General features: G+C 35.7%; 3 protein-coding genes across 3 annotated transcripts; 2 read left to right on the top strand and 1 right to left on the bottom strand.

Annotated features, from left to right (window-relative positions):
• The first annotated feature begins 1,481 nt into the window (after window positions 1-1,481).
• Window positions 1,482-8,760, top strand: LOC110705378 (cytokinin dehydrogenase 7-like). Its single transcript, XM_021883227.1, has 4 exons — window positions 1,482-2,763; window positions 2,870-3,145; window positions 4,158-4,420; window positions 8,178-8,760. The coding sequence occupies exons 1-4, from the start codon at window positions 2,020-2,022 to the stop codon at window positions 8,503-8,505; spliced, it is 1,611 nt and encodes a 536-aa protein (XP_021738919.1). The 5' UTR covers window positions 1,482-2,019; the 3' UTR covers window positions 8,506-8,760.
• Window positions 8,761-18,084: 9,324 nt separating this feature from the next.
• LOC110705377 lies at window positions 18,085-19,243 on the top strand. The gene is made up of 2 exons (XM_021883226.1): window positions 18,085-18,426; window positions 18,690-19,243. Exon 2 carries the CDS (start codon window positions 18,693-18,695, stop codon window positions 19,170-19,172), a length of 480 nt encoding a protein of 159 aa, XP_021738918.1. The 5' UTR covers window positions 18,085-18,426; window positions 18,690-18,692; the 3' UTR covers window positions 19,173-19,243.
• Window positions 19,244-19,375: 132 nt separating this feature from the next.
• Window positions 19,376-22,943, bottom strand: LOC110705811. Its single transcript, XM_021883743.1, has 5 exons — window positions 22,659-22,943; window positions 21,170-22,597; window positions 20,923-21,066; window positions 19,932-20,807; window positions 19,376-19,842 (listed from the first exon to the last, which is right to left on the bottom strand). Exons 1-5 carry the CDS (start codon window positions 22,941-22,943, stop codon window positions 19,558-19,560), a joined length of 3,018 nt encoding a protein of 1,005 aa, XP_021739435.1. The 3' UTR covers window positions 19,376-19,557.
• Between the last annotated feature and the right edge of the window lie 1,452 nt (window positions 22,944-24,395).

The raw sequence follows: 24,395 nt of genomic DNA, 5'->3' as shown, positions 1-24,395 counted from the left end.
AGGATGAGGAGTCGCCTCTCGCCCTTGAACTGGCTTCCTCTTCAGTGAAGTGGAAGGTTTTTTGGCCGACTGCTCTTTGACTGAAGCAGGCGGCTTTTTGTTGATCAACTCTTGAATCTCTCCCTTGAAGTCCCTCATGAAGGTCATGAGTTCGTTCCTTGTGATGGGAGCAGACCCATCAGTCGGCTGTTGCCGAGCAGGCGGTGCGCCTGCTGGCTCGCTTCCTGTTTGAAGATGCTCCCGTTCCCTCCTTTCGGTATGACGGGTACGTCGGGCCCTTAGGGTCCCGTCTGGAGCTGTCTGAGTTTCCACTTCAAATTCACTTTCGGTGTCATGGTCCGACTGAACTTGAGGGTCGTTTAGGGGACGCCTCTCTTCAGGAGTCGGTACAGACTTGGATGCCATCTCAGAAGTACTCTCCCCACAGACGGCGCCAAATGTTTCGGGGTTTTCTGATGTCCTGCGGGAGAGTTACAACACCGAGACTGGAACCGGCCGCCTGTACCTGCAAAATAACGGAGACTCCTGAGAGCTCCGCCTCCAACGGTCAAGTTAGTACCTGATTAAGGAGTAATTAATACGGAAATTAAAGTGGTTTAGTCTCTCTAGGTGAGAGTGTTAAAAGTATAATCCGTGTGTTATTAGAGTTCTCTCTCTCTTAATGAGGATTAAGAGGAGTATTTATAGTCTTGAGAAGCGTGCCACTCTCTAGGTTTAGGGTAAACCTAGGGCTGACCGGGCCTCTAAACAGGATTGGGCCTTGGTGGCCGGTTTTCCCATTTGGCATGGGTGGACACGTGGCGTGTCTCAATTGGTCCGCAGAGGACGAATCTGTAATTGACACATGGCAGGCTCCTATTGGCCTACGTGAAAGACACGTGGCGGAACCTGGTTGGTCCACTTGTCAGACGGTGATTGGTGGATAAAAATCCCCTAATCACTCGTAACTTATTTAACTTATTTAGATTTTTTTTCTCAAGTAGCCATTAAAAAGTCTTCCAATACCACAAACAAACACATGATTAATAACCAAAGAAAGAAACAGAAAAATATTTTGAAAACATTGAAGTATAAATTTAATGTAACTAATGGCCATGTTTGGTAATTGGTTTTTTAATGGCTTTTTGGTTAGCTTTTGGCTTTTGGTTTTTTTAGGTGGTCAAACAGCCAAAAAGTGTGTTTGGTAATTGGCTTTTTAGTCAGCGAAAAAGCTGGCTTTTAAGCCAAAATGAAATAACTGTTTTGAGTAGCTTTTTTGTTGGCTTTTGGCTTGTTGGCCCACAAATTATCTAATAAACAACCAGCAACCAACAATTAATTTACCAAATACTTTTATAAACAGTCAGCTAAAACAACCAATTTCAAAAGCCATTATAAACAGCCAAATATTCCAGCTAGTCAAACAAGCCAAGTAACCAGCCAATAGCCAACCGTCAACAGCCATTTGCCAAACAAGGCCACAAAAATAAAGTAGTGTAAGAAAAAAAGTGGTAGACAAAGATTGTCAATAAAACTCCATAATCCATCTAATAACTTTCCTTCCCCAACTGGATATCGAAACGTATCCTAAACACCCTCCTTTTTCTCCCTTCTCTTTCTCTCTTTTTTTTTTTTTTTTTTTTTTTTCGTTTCTTAAATTTTTTTTCTTTTTTAATTTTATTTTTCTCTGAAACAGAAACGTATCCTTAATTTCTGACTTCATTTTACACATTCTTCAACCTTACATATACTGTACATTGCATCCCCCATTTCTCTAAACAATTTTCTCTTTCTCTCTCCTATTTTTTTAGAATTTGACTCAGTTATAGTCATAATTTCCCCAATTTAATTAATTAATTCACTAATTAATTGGGTAAATCTCCCCATTTTTTTTTTCTCTATATAAAACCTTCGTTTGAACCAGAATTTCAGTACCCAATAACAGAGAAAGAGTGAAAAAAAAACAGGGGAGGTAATAAAAAGAAGGGTTAGTAATAATAATAAGAAAAAAAAAATAATTCAATTTAATTTGTGGGAAAAATGATAGCATTCATAGAGCATAGTTTCCACCATGAAAACGACGCCGAATCACGGCAAAACGACGCCGTTGAGGCCGGCGAACAAGGCGGAGAGGGTGCTGAATGGAAAGAAGCGTTGAAAGAAATACAAGGAACAGTTGATTACGACTCAATTTTTACCGGTTTAGCCGGTAAAGATTTCGGCGGAATGAACCGGACAAAACCGGTAGCAGTAATCCGACCAGCCGGTTCATCCGACGTGGCAACGGTGATAAAATCAGTCCAAACGACGCCGTTTCTCAGAGTCGCAGCAAGAGGTAACGGCCACTCAATTAACGGCCAAGCGATGTCCGACAAAGGGTTGGTTATCGATATGCGCGCCATGGGGGACCACCCCTCGTTAAACGTCGTCGTTTCATCGTCTTATAATTCTCTCTCTTACGCTGACGTCAGCGGGGGAGCATTGTGGGAGGAGGTGCTAAAACGGTGCGTTTTGGGGTATGGATTGGCTCCCAGAAGTTGGACGGATTATCTTGCTTTGACGGTTGGTGGGACTTTATCTAACGCCGGTGTTAGCGGGCAGGCTTTCCGTTATGGACCTCAAACATCTAACGTAACGGAATTGGAAGTTGTTACGGGTAGGGGTGAAACCGTAATTTGCTCTGAATCTGTTTACCCTGAACTCTTCTTTGCCGTCCTTGGTGGTCTCGGCCAGTTCGGGGTTATTACTCGGGCGAGAATCCCCCTCCAAAAGGCTCCGGACATGGTTCGTGTTTTTTTTTTTAAACGTTTATCTAGTGATATTTTTGTAAATAAATAAATTATGACGTACTAATGTTATTTTTATGTTTTTTTGGATTGTGGGGGATTAGGTGAGATGGATAAGGCTAGTGTACTCGGAGTTCGACGAATTTACCCGTGATGCCGAGTTTATAGTGAGCCAATCAAAGGAGAATTCGTTTGATTATGTGGAAGGGTTCGTGTTTGTTAACAGTGATGATCCGATTAATGGTTGGCCTTCGGTTACTTTGGATTCGGATCAATGGTTTAACCCGGTTTTCCTTCCCCCGAGTTCAGGGTCCGTTTTGTATTGCCTTGAAGTCGCGCTCCATTTTCACCACCACCAACATCCTTCCTTCATTGATTCGGTAATTATACATTCTTTTACCATTTACTAATCATAAATGCACACGTATACTCTGTTTTATTCATATAAATAAATTCAGATAAAATAAGTCGAACAAACAAAGTCATAATTAATCAAATGATTTTTACTAAATAATCAATCGAGTATTGTTATTATTTGAAAATGTATGATAAAATTATGATAAATTTTCTTCAATCAATGATTAAAGTACTGGAATGAGTTATTAATAAAACTTCAAAAGTCGTCCAAACTGCTATCCATTAATTTTTTCATGTACGAAATACTTTTAGGAGTTATTTTTAATTTTAACTTTTTTTTTAGAGTCCATGACTTCGTTTTGACCTTAAATAATTAAAGTGGGGTCTATTAGTTTGTGGGACCCAATTAACCTGTTTGACCATGGATTAATCTTTTATTTGGGGCCTTCTATTTTTTTACCATTAATTTTTTACCGCTTGCACGAGTGACTGAACTGATTTTTTTTTATTTTTTTTTAAAAAATGGGGACTAGAGAGTGTGTGTGAAACTGACCATACGGGTATGTAATGTAATCAACAAATCTTCCATTGGATTTTCTGACACCATAACGTATCGAAACAGCCATGCAAATCAAACTTCCCAAATTACTATTGTGGCCCGTCCTTATTTATTCTCCCTTATTCTTTTGTTTGCCCCAATTATCTACCTCGTATTTGATTTATCTCTTTGAATTAGTCCACAATCTACAATAACGGACCACTATTTTACTCTTACATTTATATTTCATACAATGCACATTTGATATCTCAAATGTTATTTCATATCGATTTCAATAGGACGAGTAAAATGAGAGGGGGAGAAAGTATTGATACTAGTTCTCATGATCCATCCATGTCTATATTAGTAATTGTACTCTTACCACTTGCTGTCGTATTGCTGATCATTGAGATTTCCTGCTGACGTCCTGGTCCCCCCATCCCCCACAAAAACCCAAAAATGACAAAAATAACCCTGAAAAAATGATAAAATTACAGGAAATAGAGAGGATGATCGGACGGCTGAGATTCATCGAGGGTCTACGGTTTGAGGTGGACGTGAGTTACATGGATTTCCTTCTAAGAGTAAAGAAAGCAGAGAAACAAGCAACGGCGAGTGGGATATGGGAGGCCCCACATCCGTGGCTAAATCTGTTCGTATCAAAACGTGATATCGTTGATTTTGATCGGACGGTCTTTAAGAAGATCCTAAAGGGTGGGATTGGTGGGCCCATGTTAGTCTACCCTCTACTGCGAAGCAGGTGATTATTTCTCTCTACTTCTATTCTTTTTTCTAATTGGTTGTTTCTCATTTTATTTTGTGAGTGTGTGTGTCCCCCTCTTCTATGCCTTTGCTATTCTCCACTTGGCTTCCTTTTTTTTTGGGGTCATTTTTATTAAATTATTTTAATATAAGATTTTTAAAAAATATATTTCCTCCGTTCTTTTTTTATTGCATCATGAGGGATTTCACACTTCCCAATGCATTACTTTAATTATTAATATCTTCAATTTTACTTTTGTAAAAATTATAAAAATTTGATATTTGAAAAGTAAATTTCGAGACGAATCTAACTAGATCCCACATGATTATGTTTTTCCTAATGAATAAACCACAGATGATGGTCAAAGAAATTAAGTGAATAGTGTAAAAGTCCTTATGGTGCAATAAAAGAAAAATAGAGGAAGTATATGATATAAATGAAATTGGAGGGGTAAAAGAAAATAATGATAATAATAAAAAAAATGGACCACTAAGAAACAATTTACTTGATATGGAAAGGATAGGAATTGATGTATAAGCACCTAAAATAAATAAAAACCTACTAAATGACATTTTATTAAGGGACCTCCCCACTAGATAAATGTGGGACTACATGTTTTAGGAGAGTATATTGTTTTATGATCATCATTCATTATTTTTGTTGTTTGTTCCCCATTTTTGCTTATTAGTTTTGTCTTATTTTCTTTTCAATTGTATGTAAATTAATTAATTAATTAATTAATTATTTATTTTTAGCTTTACTTTTCTTCTAAAGTTTTCTTAAATGTTAGACATAGATTTTTTATGATCTACCCTTTCCTTTTTCTTTACGCATTTGTTGGGATGACTAGGTCAGGTCAGTTTCGAGTCAGATATTTCGTGTTCTCTATAGGTTGACGGGTTATTGTTATGTCATATCGGTCTTTGGGGGGTGGGGTGGGGGTAAAATTGTAGTAAGTTTAGATTTTTTGACTTCACCTAGCAATTACTTTCAAAAGCACGATCACAACTACCTGGGATTTTTTTAGCATAGGACCTACATGCTTAATTGCATGGATGTTTCTGTTTTAAGCAAATGCCAGCTCAATTTCTCCAACTGTTTTTTTTCTCTCCGAGTGTTATTTTTGCCCTTTTTCACGTTGATTGAACTTGATTACAAATTGTTATAATTGCTTTTTTAAATGCATAATCATAATAACTACATGTGAAATTGGGGTCCTAAGTGCTTAATTGCATGCAATTCACCTACGGGCCGTCCTTACCATGCTTAAATTTGGATTTTGGACTATGTGAACGCGCCACGTGTTGGCGACACGTGGGACCCACGTCACCATTGGTTTGCCCTCGAAATCGACCTCCTAGGATTTGACACGCTGACTAATTCAATTGTTTTGTATCATAAGGGTGGTTAAGATTTTTCTCATATTGATTGTCAAAATCTCTAATATCTTGAATCTCTTGTTCTTGGTCCATTAACATTAAATTTTTCACAACCTTTTTCTAGAACCTAATCTTAAGACTCTTCCAACTCAATTCTCAAGTCCCCCAAAAAAAAACCAAAAAAATTGGTAAAGTATGGGACCCTAATCTTCCTTAGTTATTACATGAATATAATATAATATTTTATAATATGATAAAAATAGTGATAATAATACTGATATCCCACCATAAAATTGTACGCTAATTAGGTCATGCATATATTATAGCAATTGTTTGGTGTTTTCTTTGTACTTGTATTTCAGTATCTCACATTCTATAGAAGGTATTTGGTTGGTCATATGTTTGGATAATTGGTGCACCCGTGATGAAACAAATACCAAGTACTTAGTAACTTATATACCTAAATGCTTCTGATTTTGTGGGCCACCATCAACCATATGATATACTTATTAAATCATCAATTTTATCCTTTTCCCTTTTTGTTCATTTTTACCTATCAAATACTCATATATGTGTTAAGGAGAGTTCGGATTACATATAAGATTCAATTGGATGTATCTTTGAACTTCGATTGACAATGTGTGGATATATACTCATTGAATCTTGATTTTTAATGTTTTCATTTTTGTTCGGTTTAACCTATGATATTCTTTCCTATGTAGATGTATAAATGAGGATAATTTGAGTCAAGTATAGATTCAATAATAGATGTTTCTTCTAAATTCTTCGATTGACAATGAAAGGAGTAGCTATCTAAACTTGTGAGGTGGCTACTGTCTAAGCTAGGTGTCATCTTATTTCTAATGTGACAATTCAAACTTGTGTTTGCATGTAGTTTTCATTCTACTCCATTTATTCTCAAATATGAGAAATGTTGTTTTCAGGATTTCTTGAAATTTTCTTTTTCAAAAACAAATTTATTATGTTTACATCTTTAGCCTGGCCTAATTTTATTGTCTATGGAATCTACTTGGTGGTAGGTTATGGTTGATGTTGAAATTGAAATGGAGAAGTCGTCATTGGTAGACCAATAGGCAAATAGGCGAATAGTTAAGATTTTGGGTGTTTTCACTAAAGTTAAAATCCATCTTAACGAACCACAAACTAATTTACAAGTTTAAATTTGATTAATCACTAACACTCGATAAAATTTATACATTCTAATAGGATATCTCTTATTTTCTTAAGTGGTCCAATTGTAATCTAACATTTTCACATAATTTAAAGGTATTTTTAGTAATACCAAGTAATGATGGTTATACTTTAGAGAGGAAAATGCAGCTTTTAATGATGGATTCTTTTACTTTATGAATTTGAGAAACGACAAGATGTATTTTAAATTATGACACCATAATGTCTGGCTCTCAACGGCTGATTTTTCTCTCTCCTCCAACTTATTTACTGGAGTACTGTATCTGTTTCTCTCTCTTCCATGCCTGGTGGATGACGTTTGTATGCCCAAATTATTTGTTTGTTTGCTGATTAAATTTGTGATAATGCTGTGTTTTGGGTTAAAACCCAATATTTTTGTGCATATTTCCAAATGTTTTGACAGAACTAGACATTCCAAATGTAGCAACCTTATATTATATTCTCTTCTTAATTCTTAGAATTAATTACACAATTAGTCATGATTTGGTACAATTAATAGCTTCTCTAATAGTGTAATTTAAACTAATAGTGTAATTACTACAGTAATAAATCTAGATGGATGTAGGTAGGATTGTGGGGGAAAGTTGAAGACTGATTAAATATGTATTTTGTAAAAGTTCGTGTTTTAAGTATATATTTTTGTAGATTGATTAATAGTTAAAGTTGATCCGATGGAAATTCAAATGTTTTTTTTTAAGTGGGGATTGTTATTTGTGGACGTAGGAAGTATAGAAGTCACCTCAAATTTTGTGAGTTTTTGTTGAAATATGTCCAAATATAGATTTGACAAGGGTTGTGGAACTAGTGATTTTATTGTAATTACCGACAAAATATGCATCTTGTAAATGTTTGCGTTACAAGTATATCTTTGAATAGATTAATGGTTATAATATTATGGAAATTTGAATGTCTTTAGTGTAAATGAGATTATTATTTGTGGACGTAGAAAGTATAGAAGTTACCTCATATTTAGGTGATCTTTTGTCTTGTCTGGGACTATGTTGATAAATGTCCAAATATACGCTAGACAAATACATGTGGAATTAGTGATTTTATATTTTTATAGTATATTTTTATAATTGCTTTACTTTCTACTAGTATTTGAATTAAAATCGTTCATACATTGCATAATTTGTAACTGAAATATTTTCTTGGTTTGTCAGATGGGATAGCCGTAACTCTGTAGTAATACCGGAAGGAGAAATCTTTTACTTGGTGGCGTTGCTCCGGTTCACGCCACCGTATCCTAGTGGTCCGCCAGTGGCGGACCTGGTGGCTGAGAACAGGGAAATTGTTGGGCATTGTACAAAGAAAGGGTATGATTTCAAGTTGTATCTTCCACATTACCAAACACAAGAAGAGTGGAAACAACACTTTGGGAGCCAATGGCCAAGATTTTTTGAACGAAAGGCGATGTTTGATCCAATGGCCATCCTTGCTCCTGGGCAGCAAATCTTCCCTAGGACTCATAAAACTAGCCAGCTACTGTAATAGTTAGTCATTTAGAAATCTTAATTTTTACTTCTGAAAAAAATACAGTTTTCTTTTTCCTTTAAACATTAATTTTCTTCCCTTTTTTTTTCTTTCTTTTTTTTTTTTCAGTTGCCCTGTTGATCTCCATTAATGGGCCAATATTGTTATTAGTTTTTTTATAAGCATTATGAAGCAATGTAAATGAACTTTTTTTCTTCATAAAAAAGTTCTCCTGTTCTCCAATTTATCAACAAATTATTTTAATTCAGTTTACATAGTTTATTACAAATATTATTTAGTTGTTCAGTTATAATTTACTCTGTTGGCCTTGTTTTTAACTTTGTCCAATGTTATTTAGTGCCTGTTCACATTTACTTAATTTCATTTCAGTTCAATTCAGTTCAGCTCATAATTTTCCTCTCTCATAAAATATTCATTTCAGCTCAGTTTACTTCATTGCAGCTCCAATTAATTCAGCTCAGTAAAGTAAATGTGAACATGCCTTTAGTTATGATCATAAATTCTTCCAAATTTTGTGTTTTTTAATGATAATTAATCCATTCGTAAATCATGTTAAACTGCAATAAAACGATTAATAAAGATGATTAGTATATTATAAGTCAATCCCACTAGCTAGTATTTTAATTTAACTGTTATTCGAGTCAAAATCCATGCAAAATGAGATGATTTGTATGAAACAGAATAAGAAGTATATTATTCAAGTCACACAAAATTCACTTCAACCAAACAATTGATTTAATCGATTACGTGACACTAACAACATACAATAGGAGTAGTACCTAAAAACTTACAGTTTCACGTCCATTTCAATGTAATAATATTAGTATTTGTTTTAGTTAAGTGGATTAATCTTGTTCAAACACTCTGTTTCTACTTTTGCGTCAATTTTTATCTAGTTTATCTTTTTGGTTTGTTTCTTATGGCTTTAATAAAGGAGTTCCTCCTAATTTCTAGATTAATTTTTGCATCAAAAAAAGGAGAATAATTATTGTTTTTTTTTTATAAGGAAAAGGGAATTATTATTGATTAATGATCAAATGAAGCCCAATACAAATTTTAAGTCCCAATTACTACGTTTTTAATGAATTCGGAGTGATCTCTATTCAATTTTTAAAACTAATTTGGCTTGGCCTTACTTGAAAAACTATAAATTCTACTTCCTCCATTCCTTTTTTACTGGTCACGTTTTGATTCATGACACCATTCAGCAAATGAGAGAATCTTCAAGTGTCTTCCTCATGTAGGGTCTTGTTTGATTCATCTCATCGAGTCCTTTATTAATATACAATGGTTATAATTTTACAAGTATGCAATGAAAGATATATAAATGGTCTGCATTGACAAATGTGCAAGTCAAAACATAACTAATAAAAAGCTAAGGAATGAATAGAAGGAGTATAAGCTAATACAATTATATGTGATGAATTCCGTCACATCATATCGAAAAATAATACTCGTATATATAGAAACTAAATCTACATCAAAAAGTGTAGATATATATGAAATATATGAACTATACTTAATTTTTCATTCTTTATTAAATTAAACGATTTTGCTTCTTGCTCTCAAGCAACCCTCCCTTTTACACTAGAAAAGAGAAATAATTAAAAAGGGTCATATTTTCACAGTTTAAGTGTTTTGACACTAGATAATTTGTCTGATGCGCTCTTAATAGTAAGGGGCAAGCGATTAGTAATGAAATCCAAGATTATTCTATGTTCTTGAATACTACAAGGTATCATATAAAGTAGATAAGAGAGCACAAAACTAAAAAACAAAAAAAAAACAAAAATTAAAAGCACTCAAATTGTGACACATACATATTCGATCCATCACGCAATTATAAGATAAACCTTTATCTCTAGATAAACAAGGCAAAAATTAAAGTTCACAATGTTCATCTACAGTTGAGGATTAACTTTTGGTTGAATTAAACAATCTAGAAAACTTTCCCCGAGTTTAATTTTCTTTCTTTCCTTTATTTCTTTTCCCAATAGAGAGTGAATAATTTCTTCTGTTCTACTACTTTTATCAATGAAAAATAACTTTTACAAAAGCTAAACACACATATGTATCAAAATTGTTTTTGAAGGCTATTGGTGGCTTCTCAAAACCCATAGTATTTCCTTAGTCATTTTCATTGGCTTATGTTGGATGGATGAATCCTTAATTAGCTTCTTTTCTGTCAAATCTAGGTAAAAAAATAGATGAATAAAAATTGAATAATTGATGTCTCAAATAGTGAATCTACCTTTGAGCTGTCATATTTCATATGGATTAGTTAAATTGCATCATTTTGTTGACCAAAAACTTGTCATAATCTGATAATTATCTCACTTTTAGCAACCCCAAATTATAATACCTTTATGCATGATCTTCTTGAGCATTTTAAGGATATAGTATCAGATTCTCGTATATTATAATGATTTATCAATATACATTTATATTAAAGTATGTAATTTCTTCTTTTAATAGATTTTTGACTCTTCTAATAATTATATTTCTCTGTTTGTTTTTATTTTAAAAACCTAGGGTTCTGTTTTAGGGTTAAATCCATGCAAAAAAAAAACAACTAAACTAAATCTACGTACTCGATTTCTACAATTTACTTTTCCACTTTTTACCTTTCATGTTGGAGTACTATCTTTTTATCTGTTTTCTTTTTACTTATTGGTTTCTTTTCCTATATTTCTATGCTATTTTTTGTATGTTGTATAAAAAGTAGAGAAAAAAAAAGGGTAATTTTCCTTATTTTGAATAGCTTATTATAAGAACATGATTTCTTCTTTATAAAAAAAATATAAAGATTTCTCGTACTAAGCAACCAACCAATAAATAAGCGTTACATGGATGATATAATTCCATGCAAAAAGAAAATGACAAAATAAAAAAGAAAAGATAAAGCAAAGTTTTCATTTACGTTCAACGGGAAATGTGTCATGCATGGACGTTAGCTACTGTTGTTTGTTAAGGATAGTAGAAAATAGGAAATACTTTTTAGATTTTCTACAGAACTTTTCATACTCTTTGTTTCTATTAGCATGTGATTGTTTGTTGGTCTCGAACATATTAATATTAATGCCTTCATTGCCTTGCTTTGATTTAATTTCATGAATGCTGACATTATTCACTTCAGCTTAATTTTAGTTCAATTCAGTTCAACTCCAATCACTTCAGTTCACTCAGTCCAGTTCAGTTCCAATCAGTTCAGTTCAGTTCCAATCAGTTCAGTTCAGTTCAGTTCAATAAATATAAACAGGCCCATAGTTTCGATTTTTAAGTGTAACACTTGTCATTATATGATGATCTACAAATGACAATATCAATATTGTGAAAAACTATCTTATACTTCCTCCATTCTTTTTCACTTAACCCACTTTGACTTTTACACTATTCAGTATTCATCAACTCTCCTTTGACCGTCTTTTGTCAATAATATATAAGAAAAAATAGATTTAGATTAAATCCTTTTTTAATTCGTCTAAATAACTACTATCAAAATATGTAACCTTTATAATTTTTACTAATGGAGAATTAAAGTCATTGATAGTTAAAGTTTTGCATTTACAAACGTGATAATAAAGAACCGGTCAAGTAAAAAAGAACAGAGGAAGTATACTTTTAATTTTGTGAAAAACTACCTTATACAAAAATTGTTGTAAGAAACTAACTTATAAAAATTAATTGTTACTTGATTTAACGATGACAGAGAAGAGGAATTGGTTATAAGGAGGTTAGGGAGAAGTTGAGTGGGAAAAGGAGAAAAAATAATTCAAAGAATATGTCGTATTATGTTTTAATGATGGCCAATACATATAGCTAGGATTTTGTGTACTTGCACTTTCGTAAGGACTTGTAATTGCATCAAAGTTCTTTTTTCTTTCACAACATTTACTACCTCCATTTTTAAATACTTGCTCCGATCCATTTCTCTATGTACGGAGTTTTAGACAAAATTGGAGAAAGTAATAATATATGGAGGTAGTGGGGTAGTTGAGAAAATAAAAAATTGTAAAAAGCAAAAGTAGTGGAAGAATAGGAGGAGAGAGAGTATTATCTTGGGTTCACTAAGTGTGAGGAATGAATTAAATATTGTAAAAGCTTTCCAAAAGAGGAAATGAAGCAAGTATTTAAAAACGGTCAGACTAGAAAAGTGGAGCAAGTATTTAAAAACGGAGGGAGTATATTTTTTTACAGCTTTAGAATATTTTATATCTCACAAATAATATCCCAAAGTTGTGAAAAACATGAAACAGAGGTAGTATAAAATATGATAACCACACTGCATGATTCAAAGAATAGGTTACACCCAATTTAAATGATGGCCATATGCTTTGCAAAAAGTGTTTTTTTTTTTGGTAGTACATATGATTAATTCGGTAAACAAGACTAGTCAATATCTATCATTTGAACATAAAGTCTAAAGTATCTTTTGAAGAAAGGAAATTTAACATTGAAGGATGATAGAAAATCTAGAAACTTAGCCGTCTTCTAGCCAAATATATTCTTATCTTTTCTAAACCTTCACATATGTTTGCAAAAGTTATTGTTTACTTTTTATATTGCGATTTTGAGACTTTTAAAAGGAGAATAATTTATAAGCAGAGAACCATAAAGATATACTTAGCTCAAATTTGAGGGATTAATCTTTTGTCTATAAAGTAATTTTGTTGTTCTTTAAATGAAACACGCAAATGTATAAGTTGAAATACTCATACAATGTAGAATTGAGTTATCCCGCGCACATTGTTGGATGAATTAGAGATTGATTCATTAATAATCGTTTTAAATTGATGAACTATTCGATCCTCCCATTATCAATCAATTTTAGGATAAAATTTCCTTACGATTTGGTGGTTTGTATTCACTAGCCCTCCTTTTGGGTGCTATTTTATCATTGCTTCCCCCCTCCCCCCCTTCCCCTATTAAAGCACTTGTAAGCAGATGGAAAAGTAAGATAATTTTAACCTTAAACATTCTTATTTGACAAGATTTGAAGCTCAAATCTCTATAAGAATCCCGAAAAAAAAATCTTATCAAGTGAGCTGAGTCTTACCTTGTGAAGTTGTAATACAAAGATTGCTATTGGACACTTGAGCGCAACAATTCCTTTTCCAAATACAAGCAACAATAAACGGCCCTCTTTAGATGTAAACCACTAGTTTTATTCTCCTCTAATTGGTAATTGGACTTGTTTTATTATTTAGCATAGGTCCTTTTTGTTCATACTAATTATGCAGAAATTTTTGTCTCTATTAGTTACTTTTACACTTTAACAGTTGGAGACTTGGAGTCATGAACTCATGAATCATAATAGTCTAGTTGACTAGAAAAGGTTCCCATAAAAAATTCTAATACTAATTGTGCAATGCATATGTGGGCTCCTCTATCAATTCAATGGACTCACTTCACAATCAAAGGGTAAATGACATACATCCAAACAAACTTTAGTTGTGCCAAAACTTTTGCCTATTTGAATAGTAAAGATTGTAAATTACACCCAAACAAACATGGACCTTGTATGGTTCAACAACTTACTCTAAATATGAATTTAGCCATGCACTATTGATCCAGCTAATGGGACAAAGGCTAAGATGGTTATCCCAAATAATTAGATTTCCTCCCTAAAAACGAAATACAAATTTTACCTACCATCAAAAAATTATTGGAGAGCTTCAAAAGCTAAAGGTGAAAGCATTTGCTAGAACTTCAAACCAGTTTTTATCCGGTTGATAAAGTGCTGGTGGATAAATTTTAAGTGATAACAAGAACACAATTTTTTTATATTTGGTTGGTCAAACCGTGTGACCGGGGTTATTCGAGTTACTCGGTCATGGGTTACTTGAAAGGTTCGGTCAGAGTTTACTCAGTCAGGGTTACTTGAGGGGTTACTCTTGTTAGAAGTAACTCGAGTAACCTTGACCGAGCAACTCGAGTAACCTCGACCAGACGATGTGACCAGCCAAATAGAAAAATTCCCCTGTGACACTAATACTTTGATGGTGCGGCGCTTCACTTTCATATTACTTAAGTAGTTGAAATTTTCTCATTTACTTTCTCAAATGGTAATATTTTTTTTATCCCTTAGAGTTTCTCACAAACACAAGCTAGTGAAAACTACAAATTAATTAATTATTAGCCTAATTATACATTTATACTTCTATTAAGTTACTCACTCCTATTATAGCCCAAAATTAGTGTTCACAAAAAATCTTCAATCTTTATCTGACAGATCATACTTACCTTCAATTCTCACACACACACAAAATTCTTCCACAAAGTACGAGAATAATGAGTTTCCCATGGTTATTGGTGTTATATAGGTCACTTCTAAGTCTTTATAGACTTTTGCTAACAAAATCTAAATGTGGAGCTAGCTGTTTTGATGGTACATATTTTAAGGGGTTTGGTTTAGGGTGGGACTTCGGTCTGGCAGTTCGGTTTGACCTCAGTTTGAAACGGTTTCGGTTTGAAACGTTTCGGGTTAAAACGGTTTCATTTAGACGGCGGGTCGGTTCAGTTCGGTTTTGATTAGTCACAGGTCGGTTCGGTTTCGGTTTATTTTTGTACGATTTAAATTCGGTTCGGGTCATAAACAGTTCGGTTTATAAACAGTTCGGGCCATAATCAGATCGGTTAGAAAAGGGTCGCTTCAGGGGCGGATTTACTCGGGTCAATGCCGGTTCGGTTTTTAAACGGTTCGGTTAATAATCGGGTCGGTTTGAAACAGGTCGGTTCAGGGGCGGGTTTACCCGGGTCAATGCCCGTTCGGTTTATAAACGGTTCGGGTCATGATCTGACCGGTTTGAAACGGATCGGTTCAGGGGCGGTTTTACCGGGTCAACGTCGGTCCGGGTTCATATAGGTTCGGGTCATGAACGGATTATTTTGAAATGGGTCGGTTCAGGGGCGGGTTTACCCGGGTTAATGCTAGTTCGATTCATATCGGTTCGGTTTATACTCGGTTTGGTGCTAAAATCGTTCGGGTTAGTTTGGTAATCAGTTAAATAGGATCGGGTTGAAATCGAGTTCTAAAAAGTGGTTTTGACCAGTTAGCGCGTTTTGTTTTATATCAAGTTGGGACTAGTATTTCCATTTCATTAGCGGGTCGGCATAGGTTGGTGAAAAAAATAATGGATCGAGTAGAAATTGGGTTTTAAGAGATTTTTGACCGGTTAGCTATTTTCGTTTTATATAAAGTTGGGACTTCGTCACTTTATTTTCAGACATCGGATTATATACAATTACACAAATCTTCATTTATTCAATTATTCTATATCATGTTAATATGTTATGTTTCAAGTTTGGTTATACTCTTGTTGTTGTTTATTCGATATTATCATATTAGTCTATTACAAATTTATAATGTATTATTGTTTCATTATTAAATATATATTATTAGGTTATCAGCTTCTTGTTGGATTGTTTTAGATATCGTGTCATGACCATGTTTTGATGAATTGCTACTTTGAATACGATAAATCGATTCAGATATCAGATTATATAGAATTACAGAAATTCTCATTCATTCTATATCATGTTAATGTTTATGTTTCAAATTTGGTTATAGTCTTGTTGTTGTTTATTAAATATTAGTCTATTACAAATTTATAAGGTATTAATGTATTATTGTTTCATTATCAAATATTATCAGGCTATCAGCTTCTTGTTTTAATTGTTTTAAAGATCGCGTCATAACCATGATTTGATGAATTGGTACTTTGAATACGATAAATCGATAATTGATATTGTAATAAACTAATAATTTAATATTACGGAACTATATTTGGATGTTTAATTAAAATCACGATTATTCAATTTCCCATTAGTCTAATAAAGTAATAATTGACAATTGTTTGTAACTATTCCATAATTTTGGTGTTAAAGTTATATTGCTGAATTACTTTGTTGTCTTACCCTCTCTAATCACCTTTTAAGATTACGTGCCTACAAGGCTGCAACATACATATGTTGCAACTTGCAAGTTAAAGAAAACGGGTGGGGAAGTAGAAGTATTCAATTAGATCGATCATCAACTGTTTTAAGTTTTAATAATCATATACATTTATCGATTATCTATACATACCAATGATAGTATGATACCAATCGTACAATACATTATTATTTATTACATATACTGATATACATATAACTAATATACATTAAATATGTCATATTGAATCAATTCCAATTTCCAAACATTTGTGTTTCTTACAATTTATAAGTTACATAAAGTTAAGAGTACAGTAGTGTTTTTATTAGTATGTAGCTATGAATAAAAAAAAACATACTATCCAAATCCATTATCCCATGATCCGTGTCACCGTCTTATATTAAATATCAGCCATTGATTTGCATGTCATCTAACGGCCTATCATCGCACACATTCCAATTCACAATCCGTGTGTTTTCTTTTCCACCAATCAGATCACTCTTACCATCGTCTCTTTAGTACTCTTTTTGATTTCTCTTTCGTTTTCTTAATCCTCTTCTGTAATATTATCAATTTTTTGAAGCCATGGCTGCTAATATGCTCACTGCTCTCTCGTTTTCTCTCTCATCTCCTCTTCCTTCTTCCTTTCTTCTTCTTCCTTCTTCTCCCTTCTTCCGTCTATGTTCTCCTTTCTTCCATCTCGTTTCTCCGTCTCCGTCCACCGGCACCACGCACAACGGTTTTTATGGTCAAATTCGACCACGAAACTCTTGATCTAGCTGTTTCATGATCGAATTTGGCCTTTTAAAACCAAATTCGAGGCCAAATTCAGGATTAATATATAAGGTGTTTTCGTTCTTCCTTTTTTTATTTTTTGTTTTTCTTTTTAATTTTTTTTCAAGTTGTGGGCAACGGAGGGGGCCGAGTTAGGGTGGGTGCGGCGGCGGTTAGACTGGGTTCGGGTGGGTGGGGAGGGAGGATTTTTCGAGGGAGGGAGGGAGTTTTATGGTGGGTGAGCAATTAGAGTGAGTTGGGGGGTTTCGAGGATGTTGGGTTTCGTGGGGGTGGGTGGGGTGGGGTTACGGTGGGTTTGGGTTTTTTTCGATTTTTTTGTATGGGGTGGGGTGGGGTGTGTTACGGTGACGGTGGTGGGTGTGGTTGGGTTGGGTCTGGTATTTTTTTTTTTTTTTTTTTTTACAGTGACGGTGGTGGGTGGGGTGGGGTGGGGTTTGTTAAGGGGGTGGGGTGGGGTACGTTACGGTGATGGTGGTAGGTGGGGTGGGGTATGGGTCTGGGTTTTTATTATTTACGGTGACGGTGATGGATGGGGTGGGGTAAGGTTTGGGTCTGGGTTTTTTATTTACGGTGGGTGGTGGGGTGGGGTGGGGTGGGTTACGGTAATTATGGTGGGTGCGGGGGTGGTGTTAGGGTGGGTCTGGGTTGACGTTGGTGGGGTGGGGGTGGGTTACGGTAACGGTGGTGGGTGGGGGGTAGTGTTAGGGTGGGTCTGGGGTGACGGCGGGGGTGGTGTTAGGGTGGGTTACAGTGGTGGGTGGGTGGAGGGTGGTTGGATTGGGTGGGTGGCCAAATTTTTTCATTTTTTTAGGATATTTTGGATTTTAACACCTTACAAAAGGCTGAAAATGTTTTTTAACACCCCCCAAAAAAAAACTTTTATTTTAACACCTCCCAAAAATATAAAAGTTGGAAGTTAACACCAAAATCCATCTTCCGTTAACAGAACTGTTAGTGGGGCCCACCCCAACGGATATATTTTTAAAAGATCTGTATATAAGAACCATTCTTCCACGATTCTTGCACGATATATAAGAACCATTCTTGCACGATTCTCCCCCAATGAACGAAATCGTTGTTCTTATTGAATAGCAGCAGCGCATTGCATTGTTGCACGATACTTGAAACAATTCTTTCACGATTCTTCCACGATTTTTGAGAAGAGGAACAGATTGAAGCTGCTGAAACAGGTGAGTGCGGTCAATTGTTCGGTTGTTTGGTAATTATGGTTTAAATTCTCTTCAATTATTATTTGCAATTGTTTCGTACTCAGATTAATGGTTGGATTATGTTATGTACGCATCTAAATGCCCAATTGCGAAATTAGGGTTCGTCAGAAATTGAATTTGGGGCTTTTCGTATTATGAAATTAAAAATGAATTTTGTTGCTGTCAATGTTAATTCGTCAGTGTACAAATCTGTAAATGTGACTGTCGATCTAAAATTGATGCAGATTATGTCGTTTGTTAGCTCTTCCCCTCCTGAGGCCAGAAAATGTAAGTGTGGTGTGCCAATGGCCAAGCTCACTAGCTGGACAAGGGAGAATCCAGGCAGGAAGTTCATATCATGTAAGTTTTATGACCCAATAACAGAAACAAGGGGTTGCAAAGCTTTCGAATGGGTTGATCAACCTGATGGAACAGATTGGCAAACAGGGGTTATCAACAACCTGTTGTTGGATAAGAAGCTGCTAAAGGGTGAAGTTAATGAATTGAAAAGGGAAGTTGATGAAATCAGTGGCCAAAGGAGGTGCCTACTTAATGAAGTTGATAATTTGAAGATGAGATGCAAGGCCTTGAACGCTGACAGGAAGAGAATGAACAGGGAGTGCAATGAAGGGAAGGTGTCTTCAATCAGCTGTTTTGGTTGGGTGGGCATGGCCATTTGTATAGGTTTGTCAATGGGTGTAATTTTCCTAATGGCTAGGGGTGTGTAATAGTAAGCTGTATTAAGTAGTTATAATTTCTTGTAATGACTTGAAGTGTTATAAATATGTCTTTTAATCAACCTATTTATGCCTTGTCTAAGTTCCTATTTATGCCTTGTCTTTTAATCAACCTATTTAAACATGTGAAACATTAAAACATGGGAAATATGTGAAACACTAAGATAGTTCAAGTACAGGTTGACAAAAGAACCTTACTTCAACATGTTTCAATGGCAATCAAAGCCATGCAACCATTACAATTCAATATCTAATTGTTCAAATTTGTTAAGGGAAGCCACTAAAAAACTAGCAAGTTACATAACCAGTCATGAGTACATAATAAAAGTTTGAAATTGTTCAACAGACATAATGTTTGATATCCAGCATGAGTACATCACTGAGTAAGGTTGTTGAGGGATTGCAGCCTGGCCCTTGTTACAACACCTGTGGCTGTTGTAGGCTGACTTGAGGAAGACCTTGTCTTTCTTTTTGGTTGGCTTGAGGCAGGCTGACTTGAGGAAGGCTGAGCTGAGGATGGCTGACTAGAGGATGGCTGAGCTGAGGAATGCTTAGCTGAGGAAGACTGTGGTTGTGGGCGCTTGCTGAATGGCAGACAACCTTCTTGCTCTTGAGGAAACTTTTTGTTTCCTATGCTGTTTGGTCCAGCCCCAATTGCACTCTATGACATGCATATAAAAATAAAAAGTCAATGGAAAAGACACATACATATATAAAACAAAGGGGGAGTTGGTGTAATGCTTGTGTTACCTTTTTAGCAGCCCTAATCTCTTTCTTCTTCCTCTCCTCCACCATCCAAGGAGTGTTCAGTGGGGGTCTGCCTGCTGACTTTATCAGCTCTGTAGCTGGTGCAGCAGGTACTTTGCAAGTCTTGGCATAATGCCTATATCCCCCACAGTTGCTGCATTGCTTCTTCCTCTTGGTACTTGCCTGACCACCTGAAGAAGAACATTCTCCTGGCTCAAGCTTCCTTTTTTTGCTCTTTGGTCTCCCAGGTTGCACCTTAACAGAAGGGGGTAGTGGTTCCCTCATTCTGACTCTCTCCCAGTGCTTTGGGCCAGGCATTGGTTGGACAGCTGGTTCATAAGCAGACCTGTATGTGTCCATGGTATAGTATGGGTCAACAACAGCCTCTATGTCACCCCTCATATCCAATATGCAGGCATAAGCATGAACACATGGAATGCCAGTGAGTTCCCAATGGTAACATGTGCAGGTCTCCTTGTCCAAATCAACCAACACCTGGTCATCCTTCAGCTGCACCTCAAATGTATTCCCTCTGGATGGCTGCACCACACAGGACCTAGCCACAAAGTCTATCCTCCCCAGAACATGCCTCACATATGGCACTAAGTTGTGTGTAATTGTTTTTGAATCCTCCCACTTTTCATTATTCCTGTTCATAATATACCTCCTCATCCATTCCATTTGGGTGAGGATAGGTTTATCTCTGGCAGGCCTAATGACTGCATTGAAAGTCTCACACATGTTGTTCAACAACATGTTGGACTTGCAGTTTGGTGTGAATGCATGTCTAGACCAATGGTGGGGAGGAATGTTGATTAAATACTCATATGCCTCTTCATCGAGGAATTTGATAGACTCCATGGCAATTTCATGCTCAAACTGACATATAAAAGCATACCAGAAATCACACCAAGCATATACAAGCTAACCAATATAAAAACACACCAACAGTCATATAAAAGCATAGGCTAGCTTCAACAATCAATAAACTTACAATGGTGGTGGCCCTAGCTGCTCTCCAAAACAGCTCCTTAAAGGTTGATCCAGTGAAGTTGAGCTTGAAGTTAGCCCAAATATGCCTCACACAAAACCTTTGCTCAGCTTTGGGAATAACATCAGCCATTGCTTTAATCAAACCCTACCAAATGCAGACAAAAGTATAATCATCAGTCAATCACATACATACACATGAAAACTTAGAAATTGAACCTAAATAGTTAAGAGGGAAACAGAAGCATTACCTTTTGCCTGTCAGACATGATGGTCAGCCCAGCTCCTTGATCATGTGTGAACATTGACATAAGGGATTCCAAGAACCAACCCCAAGTTTCCTGGTTTTCAATCTCCACTGTGGCCCAAGCTAGAGGAAACAAGTTGTTATTCCCATCCTTAGCAACTGCCACCAGAATTTGCCCAGGAAAGGCACCCTTGAGGTGACAACCATCCAACCCTATTAAAGGCCTACAACCCTTTGCAAATCCATCTCTCAATGGCCTTAAACAGATGAACATCCTCATGAACAATGGTGGCTCTGGCCTGTCAATACCATCAACAACAACATTGCACCCTGAACCAGGGTTGTACTTCATCACAGCTTTCCCATAATCCCACACCCTAGCATACTGCTCCCTAGCTGAACCAAATATCAGTAGTTTTGCCCTACACCTAGCTAGCCATGCCTTATAGTAACTCACATCAACTCCTAAATCATTCAAAATCCTAGCCCTAATCTCCTTAATTCTCCAACCAGGGTTACTCCTAAACTCTTCTAAATACCTCTCTGCTATGTATTCAGCAGTAAGCATCTTGTTCTTCTTTACTCTGAAGCAGGAATGGTCTAAATTCAAGGTTTTGATTTGCCAAGTTTGCTGCTTAACAAGTTTTGATGCAAACACCTTGAACTGACACTTTACCCCCCCCACACATGTACAAGCAGGCATTCTACAAGTGTAGCTATTGAACTCACAGCCACATCTATATCTACACTGAACTGTAATCCTTTTACTGTCATTATGCAAGTAGTAGAACTCATACCTGTTTTGAATGGCATGAAGTCTTAAGGCCCTCCTCAAGACTGAAGCATTACTGAATTTCTGATTTAACTTCAACTTGATTGGGTTGTCAAAGTCCACATCAGCATTAAACCAAGGAGCATAGTCCTGTTCCTCATCAGATCCACACAAACTCCTTGAATCATCTGAATCAGCATCACTTTCTGGATTCACCTTCGGTTTTCCAACATCCAAATCATTTCTCAACTCTACTCTCTTATCTTTGCCAACCCTGTCATCTACTGCACTCTCCAAACCTTTCCTAAGGCTCTTGTTCACTTTGGCCAAGATCTCCTTTGACCCTTCAATATACCATTCCTCATCCCCTTCATCAAATTCTTCTTCACCAGGTTCCCAATCTTGTCCCTCATCACTCAAATCTGAACTTGAATAACCAGATCCTTCACATCCATCATCCTTTTCTTCATCAAACCTCAACACTTTAGCATTAGCTGAGGCTTTCCTAGGTGGACTCTCCTCCCTTTGTTCAGTTTCTGTCTTCTTAAACCTAGGGCTCCTCCTAATAGTCGATGTATTTGAACTTTCTACCTTCTTATCCTTTTTTTTTTGTCTTTGCAGGATTGGGTTGGGCCTCTTGTATGGGCTGACTAGGAGCTTCTGTTGTTACAAAAACCTCAACATACCCCTCTTCATTTACTGTCTCCAAAAGGCCCTTAACCTCTTCACTGTTAACTAGTTCCCTTTTCCCAGTGTTAAAGGTTTTCCCCTTCTGCCTATACCAACAGCTGTAATGCATAGGCACATCCATATCACCATTAACAAAACCATGAATTGCAGCTGTTCTAATCAAATGCACATCCAACTTAGATACTTGAACCTTCCTCTTCCAGTAACACCAACCACCACACCAACACAGCAGCTGCCTGTTTTTGGTTACTCTTTTAGGGACAAAAGCACCTCCCACTCTAAGGCAGATGTCAACCAAACTATCCTTGTCACCCATTATCTACCCACCAGTGAAAAACATATAAAACATATTAAAAGCCATGTAACTATACATGCACAATACGAATAAACAAATCCATCACAGCCACACAAACAAACACATAAAAAAATTGAAAATAAACATATACAAGCCAATGTAGGTGCTCAGTAACATAAATTAATCAACAAACCACACTTGCTAGTTTAATTAACAATAAACCACCTTAATTAATCTCTACTTTCAATTACGAAATCCAATTAACCTAAGTCGCATAGTCAGTTACAGAAATTGATTTATCAAGGCTTTCCTACTGTGGTCCCAAAATTTACCCTAATTACCCAATTATTGCAAGGTTTACAGCAATGAAGCACCAGTAATTGACGAAATTGCTATCAAAGGAGAGCAATTTTACCTTATTTTCTGTGAATTTCAAGCGGCTTTCGCACTTTTGTAGTTGAAGAAGATGATGAAGAAACCCTCCTGAGCTTATCTTCTCCAACGTTGACACCACCCTACACTCCACTTCTCAGCCAAGATCTCCTTTGGTTCAAAAGCGAAATCAATGAAGGTTCAGAAAGAATTCAATGCAGAAGGTTGCTGCGAATTCAATGAAGAAAGAAGTTTCGTGTTTTGCTGGGTGAAAATTGAAGTTCAAGCCAATTTGTGGGACCCACGTTAAATTTCCGTGACGGAAATCGTTAACTGGTGTTAACTTCCAACTTTTATATTTTTGGGAGGTGTTAAAATAAAAGTTTTTTTTTGGGGGGTGTTAAAAAACATTTTCAGCCTTTTGTAAGGTGTTAAAATCCAAAATATCCATTTTTTTATTTAATTTATAACTCCTAATTTAGTTATACAAGAATATAATTTTAAATTTATAATAGCAAAAAAATTTAATTTAAATCAATAATTATATGTAAAAAAAATTGTACTATTAAATTACATTAAACATCAAATATATTTCGTGGAATTCTAACAAATTGTTAAAGGCTGTAAATAGTTCAATTTGAATGGAACGGGTTGTAAACGGTTCGGTTTAAATAGTTTGTAATCGGATCGGTTTAAACGGGTTGCGGTTTGAAAATAGTTCGGTTTAAACGGTTTAATGGGTTATAACAGTTCGGTTTAAACGGTTAGCGAGTTGTAAATGGTTCGATTTAAACGGTTTTTTCCTACGGTTTAAACGGTTTCGGTTTATAAACGGTTCGGTTTAAACAGTTAGCGGGTTAACATTAATCGGTTCAAACGGCTTCGGTTTATAAACGGTTTGGTTTGTTATTGGTTTGCGGTTCGTAACGGGTTAACATTAATTGGTTTGGTTCGGTTTCGGTTTGACATTATACGGTTCAGTTCGGTTTTCGGTTTAAAATTAGCGGGTTATAAACGGTTCGGTCCGTGATGGTTCGGTTCGGTAACGGACGGTTTCACGGTTCAGTTTGAAAAGTCCCACCCCTAGTTTGGTTGGTATGT

The sequence above is a fragment of the Chenopodium quinoa genome, unplaced genomic scaffold (genome assembly GCF_001683475.1).
Source record: "Chenopodium quinoa cultivar QQ74 unplaced genomic scaffold, ASM168347v1, whole genome shotgun sequence".
NCBI classification, from domain to species: domain Eukaryota; kingdom Viridiplantae; phylum Streptophyta; class Magnoliopsida; order Caryophyllales; family Amaranthaceae; genus Chenopodium; species Chenopodium quinoa.
The sequence above is the reverse complement of the archived record's forward strand: the minus strand, read 5'-3'. Positions and strand labels throughout refer to the sequence as shown.

What these genes read in the sequence shown, in the direction of transcription:
- LOC110705377 (XM_021883226.1), top strand. Translation starts at nt 18,693, where the DNA reads ATGTCGTTTGTTAGCTCTTCCCCTCCTGAGGCCAGAAAATGTAAGTGT.
- LOC110705811 (XM_021883743.1), bottom strand. Translation starts at nt 22,943, where the DNA reads ATGGGTGACAAGGATAGTTTGGTTGACATCTGCCTTAGAGTGGGAGGT. An exon ending in CAGCTAGGGCCACCACCATT is followed by an intron (nt 20,808 to 20,922) that starts GTAAGTTTATTG and finishes TTTATATGTCAG; the next exon opens with TTTGAGCATGAAATTGCCAT. An exon ending in AGATTAGGGCTGCTAAAAAG is followed by an intron (nt 19,843 to 19,931) that starts GTAACACAAGCA and finishes TGCATGTCATAG; the next exon opens with AGTGCAATTGGGGCTGGACC.
- LOC110705378 (XM_021883227.1), top strand. Translation starts at nt 2,020, where the DNA reads ATGATAGCATTCATAGAGCATAGTTTCCACCATGAAAACGACGCCGAA. An exon ending in TCCAAAAGGCTCCGGACATG is followed by an intron (nt 2,764 to 2,869) that starts GTTCGTGTTTTT and finishes GTGGGGGATTAG; the next exon opens with GTGAGATGGATAAGGCTAGT. An exon ending in TACCCTCTACTGCGAAGCAG is followed by an intron (nt 4,421 to 8,177) that starts GTGATTATTTCT and finishes TTGGTTTGTCAG; the next exon opens with ATGGGATAGCCGTAACTCTG.